Raw genomic sequence first — 16,979 nt, forward strand, 5'->3', positions numbered from 1 at the left:
GGAAGTACCAACAAGCAATGCAACACATCATGATCAAAACAATTTTGAAACGCTTCAGATGCTGGTCTGGCCAAACACACTCCAGAGTAATTAAATTTTGATAGGAATCTCCAGACATGCAGTCAGACATCCTCACTCTCCGCACTCTGGGATTTGCATACATTTCTATTTTTACACCACTATGAAAACATTCGTCGTCCCTGATAAAAGAGCGCTCAGATTATGAGCTCATGTAAACTTCGCTGTATTAGTCTGATTATTGTTCTCTGATTAAGACTTTGATTGTCTCATGGAATTATCATTAATTGTTATCCAATCCCATATCCATCACACTAATGATGGTCCCAACATCAGCAATGAAAATAACATCTCTGTATTACTGGTCTGTGGTGACATATCATTTTCATGTTCTAGTAATTACCATGAAAAATAGTCTATGATTGATTAATATCACATAATGAGGTAATTGCCTGCAATTAAGCAGCAGTGATGCATGCAAGAGCAAATCACTCAGTGAGGGAGAGCTAATTGTTAAATGAACAAATTTTAGTATACAGCTGATTTGTGTGATTAAAAAAGAGAGGAAAGAGAGATATACCAGGGACTGACCGATATATATATATGTAGATGTAAAGTCAGAGATGACAGCTCATCTGCTGCTGCACAATTTGTGTTGGTCATCCTCTGGTCCTTCATCAGTTCATCAGTGGTCACAGGAAGCTGCCCAAAGGACGCTGTTGGCTGGATATTTTGGTTGGCGGAATATTTTCAGTCCAGCAGTGACACTGAGGTGTTTAAAATCCACTGGTAGCAGCACAACACACACTAACACACCATATATATATATATATATATATAATTTTTTTTTCAATATGCTAAAAAATGACCAGGATAGTTAAACTTATGCATATAACTCTATACGCGTATATATATATGACAGTGTGTGCACATCTTCTAGGCTGGTTTGTAACTGTGAATAGTCTTTAATGGGACAATCGGTTAGAGGCTTATCAGGCACTGTAATGTCCCTATTTCAAAGCAATCATTTGCCAGAGTTTTATATAACTGGTTTCAAAGCACAGGGCACACAGATTGAGTGATAAAGAAAGAGAAACACAATATTCTAGGACAAGACCCTATAATTATGTTAGTACACAGAGTATAAGAGAGATAGAGGGAGAGGGTGGGAGAGACCGACAGGGCAGTAATTTCACTGTTAGCCATATATGTTTATGAGTGCATGTGTGGGGTGTTTGTTTAATGTTCCCTCTGACGAAGCTGAATGACTTGGAATGCCCTTTGCATCTTCAAATGGCTCACTATGTTTGAACAAACGTAAGCGCGCCCTGCGCTGACTATTAGATGAGTACATTTTAGGACACAGCTGATCTGTGTGATTAAAAGAGTGAGAGAGAAAGCACATTACCATAAATGTGTCTTTCAGGCTAGTTCATGGTAGTATGCACTGATTTCAGCAATTCCCTTGCTGGCCGCCCATGTTTCTGAGGTGCAAGGCAAACACGTCTCAGAGTGTCTTCCACAAAAGATATGCCAGAATTATTTGCAGAATGCAGCTCTTCACATAAATATGCAATAAATCACAGGTGAAGTGAAAGCAAAACTGTTAAATAATTAAGCATGTCTGCTGGAAAATGAGTTGGTATAATCAGCAGGCGTTTTATGCTTAGCTCTTGCAAATTGTATTTACTGTTTAAAAGACAGCTAACGCTAAATAGATTCATCCATTAAGTATTACATTCATCGTTCATTACTAAGCCCTCCCTACGACTCTGTAATCTCTCTCAGGTGTGTTTGTGCAGGTCTAGATTAAATGCAGCTCTGAAGCAGAAGGCTTACCTATTCCTACTGCAATCCTGGACTTTATTCACACCTGTTTATGTTGACTAATCTTCTTTAAAGATTGGTTGTGTGCATGTGAGAATGTGCGCATTGCACATTTGTCCTTGTGTCACAGAACTTATGTAGCACACTGCACACTGTAGATGGGGGCGTGTGTCTGCTTGGAATCATTTGTCATACTAATAATTGCTGTTATTTTATTGAATGCTATCTTATACAGTGTGGATTAGTATTAGTATTATAAGCTAAACTAAACAATTAAATGTATTTCAAGATATCGCTGCTGTCAGAACAAAACCTTGTATCTTGCATTTTTCAGTTTTTGACATAATTTGAAAATGCCTGTTGTCTTTTACATTGTGTGTAAATTTCATGATGAATGAACTAAAAGAAATGACCCAAAATTATTTGGAAAAATGTCTGGTTCCCTTGACTTACATTTAAAAGTAGGGTATGTTTTTTCCTTCTCCTGTAAAGTTATAATTTTGGAGATAGAAGGTTTTGCTCCGACAACAGCGATATGTTATTCAATATTTTATGTCTGGGAACATCCAGAACCTATTAAATGCACAAAAAATTATTTATTTATAGTAATTTCTTGATATTTGTGAGATTTGATGACACAATGCACAAAAGAACCAGCAGTGCCACACTGTAAAAATAAAATAAAAAAACAAACTTATTTCCAGCTACTGCCATGCTGTGAATTTATCACCAAAGTACATAGTGTCTAAAGTACGACACAGTAAGACACAGTGCTGATGGTGGCAATATCAGTAATTCAGCTGACTATGTTGGACAGCTCCCCTCAAAACCGAATGTAACATAGAGGTATGAAAGAAAGGACGGTGCAACTGTAAAGTTGTTTGAACAGTGATGAATGCTAGAACCTGTGTTCAGTGATTTCACGTTTAAGTTCATGAGAACCGTGCATTCACAGGAGGAAAATAATGTTTTGGAATTATTCAAAATAATAAATACATTCTTACCTTAAAAAAAATCGTTTGTAAGCCCTCCTACATTGTGACATTATGTGATGTCAATTATCACAATAACAACAATCATAACAATGATGTCATACTGCTCGTCCCTAGTGTGTGTGTGTGTGTGTGTGTGTGTGTGTGTTTGGCTGCTGTCACCTACTTGGTCCTTTTGTCTCACTTTAGGAAGCCACTCATAAAGATTTAATGGAATAAAACTTGCAACATAATTTAGTGAATTTATTAAGCTTTGTATCTCCTGAGTACCTTTTCAAAAACTCAGTTTTACAGCTAAAAGGTTAGAGATATAATACGTTATGACGTGACTGGGCTCGTAATGGGATGAAAACAGCTTAGAATTCTGTTGATCGTAAATAATTTAGATCGACTACCCTCACAGTGCGAATTTAAAGTCAAATGTGTCCTATGACGGATTTGTGGTCTGGGTTTAATATAGTACAGTAATGAGAAGATGCTGATTGGTGCTTTTTTTAGATGCTACATTTGTCTGCCTGACACATCCAGTGTGCAGTAGCCTGTGCCATATCAGGGATATTTTTCAAATATTCTCTGAGTAATGTCTTACAAATTTGAATATCAAATTGGACTGAAATGCCCATCCTTGTCAATGTGTGCTATTCCAGGCTAAATGTCCTACAGGACTGGATTAGAGTCATTACTTTTTTCACTCCAATATCTGATCTGGCATTTTCTGCTGATTTTGCCACAACATTTCTTGTTTTGGCTACTAAAAATATACAGCCTACTCTACATGCCTTGAAGAGATTTATTATGCATTATTCTTCCTTTTAATTAACCTGTTTGGTCACATGCAGAGCAACTGCACCAAGCCAGAACCTGGCAGAATTTGTTAAAGGGGAATTCCACCCTTTTTTCCACGTCTGCATAATTCAATGGTTAATATGTAAACAGTCACCCAGAATGTTTTGAAGTGAAATGCTCCATTCTAGGGAAACCTACAGAGTCAGAACTGTTCACAGTGGGGGTGATAGGAACCAGAAGGAGTGATAGGAGGAGTTTAATGTTTGTAAAACTCACTCACAGAAATTTATGAATATGCTGTCTGATGCCTTAGACATTGTATTATGACAGTTCTGAGATATGCTTTTGGCCTAAAATGTATTTTTTAAAGCCACTCATAGTGGACAGGTACACGCAGGGCATTGTAAGGCAAAATAGTCCCCAAAAGAAAACTTTTTTTCAGATTTACCGCTGTTTCACCATTATCAACATTACATATAAAACTCAGAAGATGTGTAGGTTCACTCGTGGTTTTGGATAGTAAATAAAAAGGGTACCTTTGCACTGCAGACATTACAACTCATGGTTCCCATCACCACCACTGTAAGATATTAGTCTGTAAATTTCTCTAGAATGGAGCATTTCACATCAAACCACGCTGAATGACTCCATTCACATCTCAATAACTGAATTAAGCAGAATGTTTGAACAAAGAGCCAAACCACCATGATAGCTAATGTGATGGTGTGGTGATCGAGGTGGTCTCCCCTGCCAAAGTAGTCCGCATGGCATCATAGATGCTGTTACACTGGCTGAAGCTTGCTAATATTGCTGTAAATGAAAAAAGGTCTTAAATACAATAAGGAGTTAAATAAGCTGGTGTTACACTGAAAGGCTATCACTGCAGTAGAACAGTATCTATCTGATACAACCCTAAGTGGATGACATCAGGTGGATTAGATTGGCAGGGGGGACCACCACTGACACCATAACGGCAATGTTCTTATGATGTTTTTAATAAATAGTTCCTTTTTCAAAGCAATACCTGTTTTTTTGTACTAAAGCATGCCTACTGACTGTAAACACAATGTACATATGTCAAGATGTTTCTTGTATTCTGACCTTAAATTCTTTATCACTTTGGCCACAAGATTCATCGGCTTGGTGGCCTGAGAGGTCAGTGCAAACGTTTATACGTGTCTACCCCTGCTGATCCCTGGTATCAGTATGTGAGGGACCACTCTCACATACTTCTTTGTTTGCTTCTCGCTGAAGGCACAGCCCACCTACATGTGCTTCAGTGTATGTGTGTATGTGCGCATATGTGAGACACCCTCCTACCTGTCCCTCTCTGAGCTGAGGTAGCACACCAGGTGGCAAGCCCACAGCAGTGGACCTGCGTAGGTGCTAAATGCGGTCAAGAAAACAGCAGGAGCCTCCACATAACTCTCCAGCCCCACGAACCCCACCGAGATATCCACCGTCGCAATGTTATTGGAGTTCCCCTGAGAACACATCAAACACAGCCAAATAAAAGCCTCAACAAAGACAGCAAGCTGACAAAAAAGTGACAAAAAGAATGAACTCTGTTACATTTCTTCCCCTACATTTCAGCTCCGAGCAAATGAATGCACAGCAGAGCTGCTGTATAGGCAGTGAGAAGGACTTAAGCCTCAGAAATATGCATAATGCATATACACGCCATCGGGAGGAGGCTGATGTCTCTGAAGAGAGTGAAGCGAGTGTCAGATTTGTGCGCTTGTTAAAGTGGGGAGAAACCTAAGGAAAAGGAATTTACTCTTTGCTGCATTTCTCTGAAGGCAGACAGATTCCCACTAACACTGTAAAGCTGAAGGAGTGATAAAATGATTGAGTTGAGAGGAAAAGGAGGAAAAAAAACTAGCTTGGACTTTCTATCCTCACTCTTTCTTTGGCAGCTATCTAGAGGAGGCCTTGTCTGTCACTTTGACTGCTTGTGTCAAGGCAAACATTGTAGAGAAACACCTAAAGGCAGCACACGCACACATGCACACGCACACACACACACACACACACACACACACACACACACACACACACACACACACAGAGACATGAGCACACTCCACCGCAACACTCTCCATCATTCTTTCTGTCTTTCTCTCTCTGTATGTCAAACCTCCATAGAATGACATGGTGTTTGATGAAAGAGGCCCAGCCTGCCAGTGCAAAATTAATTCAGGCAATGATGAGATGGGCAAAAAGCCACCCCTCAGTGCGGACCCCCTGCTTTCTGCTGTCATGACTAAGAAGTGTTTCTGAAAGGCAGGATTGATGGAACAATTGTTTTTTACTCAACTTTCATGACTGAGGTGGAACGTCAGAGAGAGAGAGAGAGAGAGAGAGAGAGAGAGAGAGATGAAAGAGAGTGATGGCATGGCAAAATGACAAAAAAAGAGAAAAGAGAGAGTGAAATAAAGAAAGAGAGACTGTGAGAGAAAGACATAAAAGAGAGGGAGTGAGAGACAGACTGTGAGAGAGAGACATAGAGAGTGAGAGAGAGAGAAAGAGAGAGCGAGCAAGGCAGAGATGCAGCTCTCTCTCTCTCTCTCTCTGTGTCATAAAAAGAGAGACCTTCAGTTTTTTGAAAGAGAGAAAGACAGAGAGATAGTGAGGCAGAATCAGAGTGAGGGGCAATGGGAGAAAGAGAGCAGGTGAAAGAGTGAGAAAGATATATATATCTATATATATCTAGATCTATATATATATATATAGATATATATATATATATATATATAGAGAGAGAGAGAGAGAGAGAGAGCAGAAGAGAGGCACAGAGAGACAGACTGTGGGAGAGAAAGAGATAGAGGGGGGGCAGGTTCTCATTTGCTCTTATCAAAAAGAAAGTGAGCTGCACTTTTGTGATAGAAAGAGAGAGATAGCAAGGCAGAACGCAAGAGAGAGTGACAAAAAAAGAAAGAGTGGGATTGACCCACAGAGAGAGAAAGTAGGTGAGTGAGAAAGAGAGAGAGAAAGAGCAAAAAATAAAGACAGAAAGAGAGAGAGAAAGAGAGAAAGAAAGAACCAGAGATTGCGAAGAGGGAGAAAAAACAGCGAGACTTACTCTTTCTTTCTCTTTTGTTCATCTTTCTTTCACACTCTTACTCTCTCTGTCTCTGTTTATCTCTTTTTCTCTTACTCTTTCTCTCACTGTCCCACTTGCTCAGAAAAAAGAAAGAGAGAGTGAGAAAGAGCATTACAGGCAGTGAAATAGAGAGAGAGAGAAAGGCACAAAGAGAGTCAGAGACGGACTGTGAGCAAGAGGGAGAAAAAGAGAATGAGACTCATTCACTCTTTACCTCAATCTTTTGCTCTCTTTTCTCCCTTTTTCTTTTTCCTATTTCTTTATCTCACTGCCTTACTTGCTTGCTTAAAAGAGAGAGAGAGAGAGAGAGAGAGAGACAGACTGAGAGAGACAGAAAAGGAGAGTAAGAGAGACAGCAGCACTTTCTCTCTCACTTCAACTCTCATTAAAAGGAGAAAGCTGCAGTTTTAGGAAAGAGAGAAAGAAGGAGAGTGATTGCAAGGCAGAATGAGAGAGAAGGACAAAAGTGATAGAATGGGACAGAGTGAGAGTGGATGAGCGAGTGAGTGAGACAGAGGGAGAGTGCAAGAGAGAAAGAGAGAGAGAGAGGGATGGAAGAAAAAGGCACAGAGAGAGACAGAAGGACAGAGAAAGAGTGAGGAGAGGGAGAGAGAGAATGTCCTGTGAAAGCACAGTGCAGGGGTTGACCTCGTTTGGCTCCTGGATCCAAATGCCATTCTCCAGGCCGGTAATTTCATGCTTGGGCAGCTAAAATGATAATTGGCGGGGGCTGCCGTATTCATGGCCCTTAGTTAAAAAGCCAAAGCAGAGCACAGCACAATAAGGCCCACAGGGGTCACTGACACGGCGAGAAATATCAGTACGGGTGGCTGGACACCTTCAAATAATGAGGACATCACTCACAGCCTCTCTTAAACTCCATACACAGCACTTTCATCATAAAAGTACATACAGGACGTAAGCATTTCCTGAGGTACAGCTTCAACGTCAGCGTGAGTCATATAGGATCATTTTAATACAGCCATTCTGACAGACGTGTTGTAGCGTATAAACAGTCTGGATGAGCAGATGCCTGTTTCGTGAACCAGCTGAAGTGCTATCTGCACATGAACAGAGCGACATTTGCACACCGCGATTCTGCTGAAGCAGAGGCTACGAGCGGATTCTCTCCGTGGTTCCACTAAAAAAGATTAGCAAATATATCAGGTAGGTAGGAAAAGGTTTCCTTTTTTTATGGTGCATTAATATTTGTAAACCAACCCTATACAATTCCCAAGAGCACATTATTGGGCTCATTCTGTCCTGTCCCATTCAGAATGTAAAACTGAATTTATATTGGAGAGTAAATGCTGCTACATGCCCTTCAGGAGAAAACGGGAACTTATTCGTTTAGGGAGGAGACAAAAGACTGCAGATCCAGCAACTCTCTGACCCCCGAACCCCTACATATCACCTGCTGTTCTATTTCTCATCCATGTTTTCAATGAATATGTTGACGAAAACAGTTTTTCTCTTCCCGCAAATGTAGTCTGAGACATTGCTCATTGTTTAGTTTTGCACTGCTAATGTAGCCAACAACTAAGGGAGGCATATACATCACCAACTAGCATCTGAGGTCTTCAGGCATTTTGCCTCAAACCTCATTAAATTGTTACACAATCTCAAACAGACTTGCTTATGTGGATTTTGACACTGTATGGCAGACAATCAGCTAAGAAAAGGAGAAAAAAGAAGCCATTACTACTTCTATTTTTAGCTATTATATAGCTATTATGCTCCTAATTAAAGCTATCAAGTAGAACTGATCCACTATCCAGCCCCTAACATTTAGAATAAAATTATAAAAGTATAATTTTAGAGATATTGTTTTATTCTAGAACCTACAAAGCATTATTTCTAAACCTCCCAAAAGTTTCTTTATGTCATTTCAGCTTTGTGGGGTTGTGGCTTTATCTGCAATAGAAGGTCATGACGAGTGACTAGTTTAGCATTGTTAAGTTACTTAAGGGGTTTTCTGTGAAATTAATGTGGCCTCTCTTCTATCACTTCCAACATCAACTTGGGTTAAAATTATGTCGTTTTATGGTTGCGTCAAAATATTTTTTTCATATTCTGAAAATCTGTAAACATGTTGCTAGACATGGCTAAATATAGGCTATGTTAGAAATACTGTCTGCTCTAATACAATAGCTAGTTCTCTATTCCCGGTTGGTATTTCAGGCTGCTGATTCTGTTGTTTGTGACTGTGAAGTTGGTGAGAATGTATAGGCTGTTTCTGTCTTGCATGAATTAGAAGGGGACAGGACTACAGATGCTTGTGGACAGACCGCACACATCATATTACCTCCGTCATGAGTGCTCCTTCTGTTTGACACACGACCAAAGACGCCACTGGTCTGTTTTTCCTTGCTCTTTCTTTGAAATGGCTTTGTCTCTAAAAAACCTCTGGATTGATTTAGCATGACAATATGTTTTAATGTTTTTCTGACATTAAAAATAAAAACAAAACAAAACAAAAAAAAAAACAAATGTGACACTTCCCATGCATAAACATGCAGACACACACACACAAGCCTGATCCACACTCGCCACACTCCCGTTAAACAGGCTGTGAGGTTCTTTTACCTGGAAATAAAAGAAGGCCTGTCCGAACCAGTAGTGCATGATGGTGGTCTGCGCAGCGTCATAGTGCAGCTTCTTCCAGATGAACTGAGCCATGAGGGTCTGGATGAGCAGGCAGCATGCCAGCGTAGGCAGGTTATGAGCTCGGAACAGTAGAGCTACCAGCAGCACCACACCACTGAACACTTCCCATAATCCCCTGCTCTTCTGACGCCTGCCCTCCACCGCTGAGGACATCACCTGAGAGCGCAGTAGATCCTTCACTCCGGTGAAGAGGATACCCAGGACGAAGACGTAAACGAAACGTGCCTCACTTGTTCCTCTACAGCATGAAAAAGAAACAAAGAAAGAAAGAAAGAAAGAAAGAAAGAAAGAAAAATAAGGTAGTAAGAAAGAAAGAAAGTCGAGAGACAGAAATTGAAAGAGACAGAAAGAGAAATAGGGGAGAAAGACAACAAAAGAAAGTAAGAGAAAGAGAGAAACAAAGAGACCGATATTACAGGCTCATTCCGATTTCATTACTTTTTCATTTACTATAAACTAACATGACGATTTATTTTCTTCCACAGTTTGAAGTGGATATTTGATTACACCTGCAATATGCAATTTCTGAATGTCTTATTAATCTTTGCTGGCTATAGTGTAATTGAATACAGTCATGCCAATACAGCCTCTTGAATTGAATTGACTCATGCAGTTTCCCTGACAATGAAAAAGTATACAGTGGGGAAAACTCTTGCAAATGCACACACACAGCCACACACACACACACTCTTAAACACACGCCTCAGGAGGGATCGATATTGACAGAACCCTTTTGTTTGAAGGTTTGTCTGCAGTGCACCTTCCCACACCTGCTGGAGTTCAGTGGATCAATAGAATTGAGGATATGTTCTATATTATGGAGCGCTGAATACACAGGCCTTATTACAGCCAACACAGACCACCAGGTTAACCATACAGCACTAATGAGAGCATCCAACACATTTACATCAACATATTCCATGCAGTCTGTAAGTAGCTGGTAAATGACCTTTCTGTGTTTTTTGCCCTGCATTCAAGCACATTGTATTAGTGCAGGAAACAAGACATATTTATATCAATAATGGGCCCACAGGGGAATCATCCCATAGGTTTATGGCCCATATGTGATCCAGAGCATACCACTTAAACTGCAGAACATAGTAGTATGAGCATGTATGGCCACCAGTGGAACCAGTTTTCTTGTTTTGCAACAGGATGAATTCTGAAACAAGACCAAATTAACACCAATGCTATAAAGAATTGTGATGGATCCATAAACCCCACATGGACGTCTAACGTTAAATGCTTTTACTAATAACAAGCATTTTATGATTTATATTTTGTAATTTTGTATTACTCATATGAGCATATGTTAAGCAGGCAGGGACAGCGATTCGCACTCAAATAGCCGTTGAGTGCATCACAGAGAGGAAACTGGCATGGACCTACACCAGCAGGGTCTCACATAGTAGATAGGCTGAAACCATACTGAACACTTCCAATGTAAGAACACAGTTTGTCAAACAATCAGCTTAGCAGACAGATAACAGGCTTCTCCAACAATATTTAGACTTAAGGTTTAAGTAAAGATTCACTGATCCCAAGTTCAACCACAGTCATCCATGGCTGGGAGTCCAAGAAAGCATGATTGGCTTTGGTAAGTTGGCCCTCCTTCTCCCCCATCACTCAGCGCAGTGCTAACACGGGTGTTTGTTAGCTGACGTGACAAAACTGGTGGCTAGCATTCTGCTCTAAGTGTGTTCGGCTGCCCAATGACTTTGTGTCAGAGGCAGTTTGGAAAGATGTAGCTTGTAGATGATGATAACATAGCATTGCAAATCCTATAGATGTATTAGTGTAAATTATAGCAGTGGTAATCAGATAAAAAGCCACTTATAAAGTGAAGGTTTCTGCATTAAACACTGCTTTATATTGATAGATTCTTGGAGTGCCTGCTCCTCTTTTAGTACTCGCATGCTGCTTTAGTTTGCTGTGCTAATGCGAAAATTCTCTCACCATTAATGAGATAGTTCTTGCTTTAATCTTGTTCATAATCAAGTTTTTATGTGTGCAAGGCTGGTTTGTTTTGGTTTGGTGGCAGCACAGATGAGTCCAATGGAACAGTAAAAATTATACACGTGTTTAATAGGTCTGTTTTATTAATTATGAGTTACCTGAATATGTAGGGAGAGTGTAATGATCAGGCTTAATTGAAACAGATTCTTTATTTATATAAATCATCATATGTTATTTGTTACAACTGTAATTTGTAAATTTGAAACCTGTATGACTGATTACTGTTTATAGCCCCCTTTTGTGAGTCTGTTGGCAGGCTTTGGCAGAATACATTGGAGTGGGTTCTTGTAAACAGGACAAAGAGGGAGAAATTTGGTTTGCCTGGGAGTTCTAGCTTATGTGGCTTAAGAGTCTTGTTGAAATACAAAAGTACTCAATAAATGTTTAAAACACTGCCTTCTGGGCCATCACACTAATACACTGCACTGGTTCTTAATGTAAAACTCTAGTGAATGGTGCAGTAGTCTTCTCTCACCCTGTGCTGTTTTTGTGCCATCAGGTACTACCCTACATCTGCACTAAACACTCACTTGGCAACATGTTACCATGGCAACGTAGCCCTGGCAACAGCTTGGTATTAGGCAGGTACACGCAGGAGCTAAAGGAGTGATGTGGCATTGAATCTAACAGGCAGCCCTCAGCAATCGAGGACCAAAAGACAGCAGCTCTGCAATGATAATGAAAGAGCGAGCACTGGGGGCAAGCCTCGGACATAAAAAGTTGATGAAAGGATGTGGACCTGACCACAATGGAATAACTGCATCAGTTACTTCAAAGGTGTAGGACAGCAGGATAGTTTGTTCATGCATTAATGTTTGGTAACATACATCCAGCCTAAACCATTTACCTGTGTGGAGGACACTGAAGGAAAATTTGGAATTATAATGCCTCACCTTGTGTGCAATTACATGCAATGCTGAAGTAAAGGGAAAATGCTCATCTCTCAAATGAAGGGAAAAACTCTTTAATTGTGGTAAAATATCTGTAACTGGCCTTCAGTGGCTTATTACTTTGAGAAAATACAAGTCAGCTCCAAATTATTGGAACTCTTGGCAAAGATGGGTAAAAAGGTCATGGAAAAATTGTCTTTGTAGTTAATTAGCTCAGTTCCACACCAAAATTAAGAGGGAAATGGTAGCATTTTGGGGTCACCACACCTCCAAAACTGCAATTAGACACCACCTGTGTTAGAGAAGAGATTTCCAAGTATTTGGAAGCTAGAAGAAAGCCTTTTTCATCTAACCACACATCCAACAAAAGCCCCTGAAGTTTGCTAGATGCTATTGGAACCATGACTGGAGCAGTGTTCCTCAGTCAGATGAGAAAAAAATAGAGCAAGCTTTTTATCAATAAACACTCAATGTGGGTTGTTTGGCATAAAAAAATAAAATAAAAATCTCATTCCCACTGTTAATTATGGTGGTGGATCTGTGATGGATCTGTGATCTGTTTTTCCTCCAAAGTGCCAGGGAACCTTGTTAGGATACATTGTATCATGGAAATGGCGTAGTATGAGATTTTAACTGAAAATCTACCAAAATGTCTGCCAAAAAGCTAAACCTGGGTCATCCACTTAGATCTTCCAGTAGGACAATGACCCAAAACATACATACAAATCCAATCAAAATGGTTCATCGACCACAGAGTCAAGCGTCTGACATGGGTAACCTGCAGGGTGAGCTGAAGGAAAGTGTCCAAAAGAAAGGATCTAGGATGATTTGTAGAGATTCTGTTGTGATTGTTTTCAGATTTTCAGATTGCTTGATCTACATTCTCCAGTCTCATTAAAGGTTATAGAAGATTTGACACTGTTATGCTGGCAAAGGGAGAGTAAACAAAGTGTTAAATGCGGGGTGCCAATAACTATGACAAATTATCATAATTAGTTTCAATTAGGGGTCAGATTTCTCATATTCATTATTCAGTGCCATAAACAAGCAGAAAACATATTTAACAGAAAACTACACAGAATGGCTTTTGATTTTTCGAAGAAATCTGCAGGAATATTTTTCATCGTCTCCAAAGTTCAGTCTTAGAAGTTGGTTGCATTCTCTGCTTCACATGATCCAGGTAATCCCAAACACATTCAGTGAGGCTGAGGTCAGTTCATTGTTCTGAGAACACCAGGAGCTTCTTTGTTTGATTTGATAATTTTCTTCTTTTTTCCTTTTCTCAGTAAGGTCTTCTTCATACCTACGTGCTCTTTCAGACTCAGTGCTGAGTTGTCCTCTCACAGTGGAAGGATGGACAAAAACACTTGTGATTTTTTTTCAGATCTGAAGTAAGAGTGGAGCTTGAGTTTCTCCTGTCTCTCAAAGATGAAAACTTTAAGTTCTGTTTCTGATGGTTTTGACGGTCTACCTGGTCTTGCATGCTCATTAAGAGATCCATTTTCTGTATATCTTTTAATTTTTTTTTTGTTTTTTTATTGTTATTTTCCTTTGACTTTAGCCTTCCTTAAGGAAGTGAATTAACTTACATCTAATCTGCTTGGAAATGTCTCCTGAAACATGAACACCTTGTACTTAAAGGTTCTGTTTGACTGGAAATTCCATAAATGAAAGGTGGTCTGTGACTTCTTCTCAATACTGTATGTGTACATTAAGTATTCAACAGTGGCTTTGAATGAAGCTCAGTCAGATTTCAGCACTTGAACTATCCATTTTATAATACTTTTCAGACTAAACAGGTTTGATACACACGGCAATACAGGAAGCGGAACTCTGACACACGCGCAGGACACGGCGGTGCCTGCCGTTTTGGATTGACAGTGTGTGTGATGGACCCTAAGGGTGCATTTTCCTCTGGTGCGGTGAAAAGAGGAAAGCTAAACAAAGCTGGAGCTCCCGAGCACAGGGAGGAAAGCAGATGTTCCGTCATGTTTTATTAATCCGCTCTCGCTGCAACTTGCTCCCACGGCGACGGAGTGAGAGAGAGAAGGAGAATGAGAGAGAAATAGGGGGAAACAAACAAACTGCTGGGAAAAAAAAGTTACATTTCTGATGGAAACTGAGGGAAACCGAAGAAGAGAAAGTGAAGGGAATGAAAAGAAGGAACAAAGCACTGAGAAAGACCACTTGTGGCAATGGTCAGCTGTTGCTTGTTCAAGCAGATTGGTTCAAACCAAAAGCCACTGTGGCCAGTCACTGCTCTATAAGTGGATCAGTTCAAACGGAAGCCAGCCGTGTCCAGCCTTTGCTCTCTAAGTGGTGAGAGGGCACCGCCCATGGGAACGAAAATGCCACTATGCCATTTAGAGAAGCCCCGGGCAGGCAGGAGCAGCATGCCAACTATCTTCAGCAACCTCCAACAGACTAAAAGTAGGAGATGCACTCAGTGTAAGAGCACTAGTGACAATCTGTACCTACGACATGTACCTTGCCTGGAACGATCGATACATACTATATTCAGCTAAATTGCTTACAAAAGTCTATACAGCAGCACTGCACTAATGCTTTTCAAATCCCAAAGCGTTGGTGGTGACAGAGTTTTCAAATAGAAACATTTGACACCATTCTCCTGGAAAACATCAGCACTCGGTGCTCGTATATAAAGGGTCTATGTCATGGGAAAACCAAGTTTTCCTTGCTTTTTTTATTAAAGCAGCACTATGTAATATTGTTAAAACCCCAAGAAGTAGCATTACTGCATATGGAGAAAAAAGAACACACTAATATATGATGTGCATGCACTGCTGTGAGTCACTCTGTAAAGCTTGAAATACTCATTTAAAAGTCTGGGGATACCAGGTTGGATTTGACGGGACCACGTCATACGCCTTTACGTATTAACGTTATACACACAGACTCAAAGATAAGGTCTGACTCGATGTTTAGGTCGCAAATGCAAAACCAACTTTATACTGATGATGATGACAATAGTAGATAATACACTCGCATCCTCTAAAGACACATCCTTCACCAAGATATGACTAAGTTCTCTTCGATTACTCTTTCAATGCACTCTTAAAAGTTAGATTCATCTGCTTTTGGGGGTCTGAAACAGAACCTATGTAACAAAATGTTCTTCCGCACGTTGCGTGCAATTACATATTTCCACCAGAGAGGTCTCCAAACCACCACATCTTACACAGTGTTGCCTGAATAGAGTTTGTAGTGTTGTAGTTGAAGTCTTTCAAGATTTCTGCATTATTATAAGGTTAAGATGTAAAGCCATTCAGAGTGGTTTGATGTGAAATGCTCCTTTCTAGAGAAACGTACCAAATCAGAATTGTTCATAGTGATAGTGACAGGAACAAGATGTTTGAAGGGTTTAATGTCTCTAAAAGCTCCCTCACAGAAAGCTAATACACAAAATACTAATACATTACAACATTGTTTTACAACAGTTTGAGATAAAAAAATTTAAAATAAAATTTATTTTTTAATCCATTAACAGTAGAGAGGTACATGGGAAAAATAGTCCCTAAAGAAAATATTGCACATAAAAACTTACGTGCAGGTTCACTGGGCATTTTGAATAGTAAATAAAATTGCTATATTTGTGCTGTAGACATTGTGACCCCTGGTTCCTATCACCACCACTGTAAAGAAATCTGAGTCAGTAAGTTTGTCTAGAAAGGAGCATTTCACATCAAAGTACTCTGAATGACTTTGTTCAGAGTGCTTTGCAAAGACTAAATTATGTAGAAATTAAAAGTTAAAAGTTTAAAAACGTATCAATCTATATGGTCCATATATGGGAACTAAGCTGAAAAACCAACCCATTTTGTTTTCATTGTTTTGGTGATGTCACAAAAACATTCAGCCTACAGCACTTTAGCCCCACTCATTCATACTGAAGTTACAAGGAGCGTTCAACATGGACTGCTTTTTAAGTAAGGCGCAATAGAGGGCAGCCAATCACAGCAGAGGTCATTACATGTACTAGTCTTAAAGGCAGTATAACTAAGCAGTCTAAGTAATTGAGTTAAAGAGAGGTTAAGAAATGATCTTGTAAAAAACGAATTTTTGAGACATTAAAAAAACATTCAAACGTCCCAAGTAGACCTCACAAAATAAAATCAAATAAAATGAAAAATGTATATTTGGGCCCTTTAAATGGAAAAAAAAGTTAAAGGCCTCTTTGTTTAAAGACTGGGCAGGGACTGAATGAAAGACGGTTGTTTCTATCAGCACAACTGTCACTTTGTCATTCATCAGCTTGCTCCTCCATTGATTAATTCAGTCTGATGGGTCTGCAGTACTGTCTGCCACTCTGGTCTTATGTATTTCAGTCTGCAGCTGTATGTGTGTGAAGCCTGCTAAAATAATAATGATGGCAGGGTGTCAGAGGTGCGAAAGAGAGAGAGGCGGGTTGCCAGGTATTGAGTCAGATTTCAAAATGTCACATGCTAACGAAGGAGAGTGTACTGCAGTGAGGGGGACCAAGGGGCTGGCTTTGCTTTATAGCAAACTCACATACTCATACTCTGGTCTACAGAGAGCAAAATCAGAGAGAAAACATGTAAACAGATCCAAGCTTATTAGAACCTAAAGCAGTAAACAATAGGACAACTGCCTTTTTTGCCCTTATTTTAGCACTGCGCTGCAAAAAATAAATGTCAGGTT

The 16,979-nt window shown here is 39.8% G+C and overlaps 1 protein-coding gene across 1 annotated transcript in view; it reads right to left on the reverse strand.

The window, feature by feature from the left end:
• Nucleotides 1-16,979, reverse strand: part of pigg (phosphatidylinositol glycan anchor biosynthesis class G) — a 133,645-nt gene that overhangs the window by 10,777 nt on the left and 105,889 nt on the right. The window contains exons 11-12 of the mRNA XM_036568642.1: nucleotides 9,313-9,631; nucleotides 4,944-5,107 (exon numbers count right to left, since the gene is read on the reverse strand). Of these exons, the coding sequence (XP_036424535.1) occupies nucleotides 4,944-5,107; nucleotides 9,313-9,631 (483 nt within the window). The remainder of the gene's footprint in view (nucleotides 1-4,943; nucleotides 5,108-9,312; nucleotides 9,632-16,979) is intronic.

The sequence above is a fragment of the Colossoma macropomum genome, unplaced genomic scaffold, assembly GCF_904425465.1.
Source record: "Colossoma macropomum unplaced genomic scaffold, Colossoma_macropomum, whole genome shotgun sequence".
Taxonomy (NCBI): Eukaryota; Metazoa; Chordata; class Actinopteri; order Characiformes; family Serrasalmidae; genus Colossoma; species Colossoma macropomum.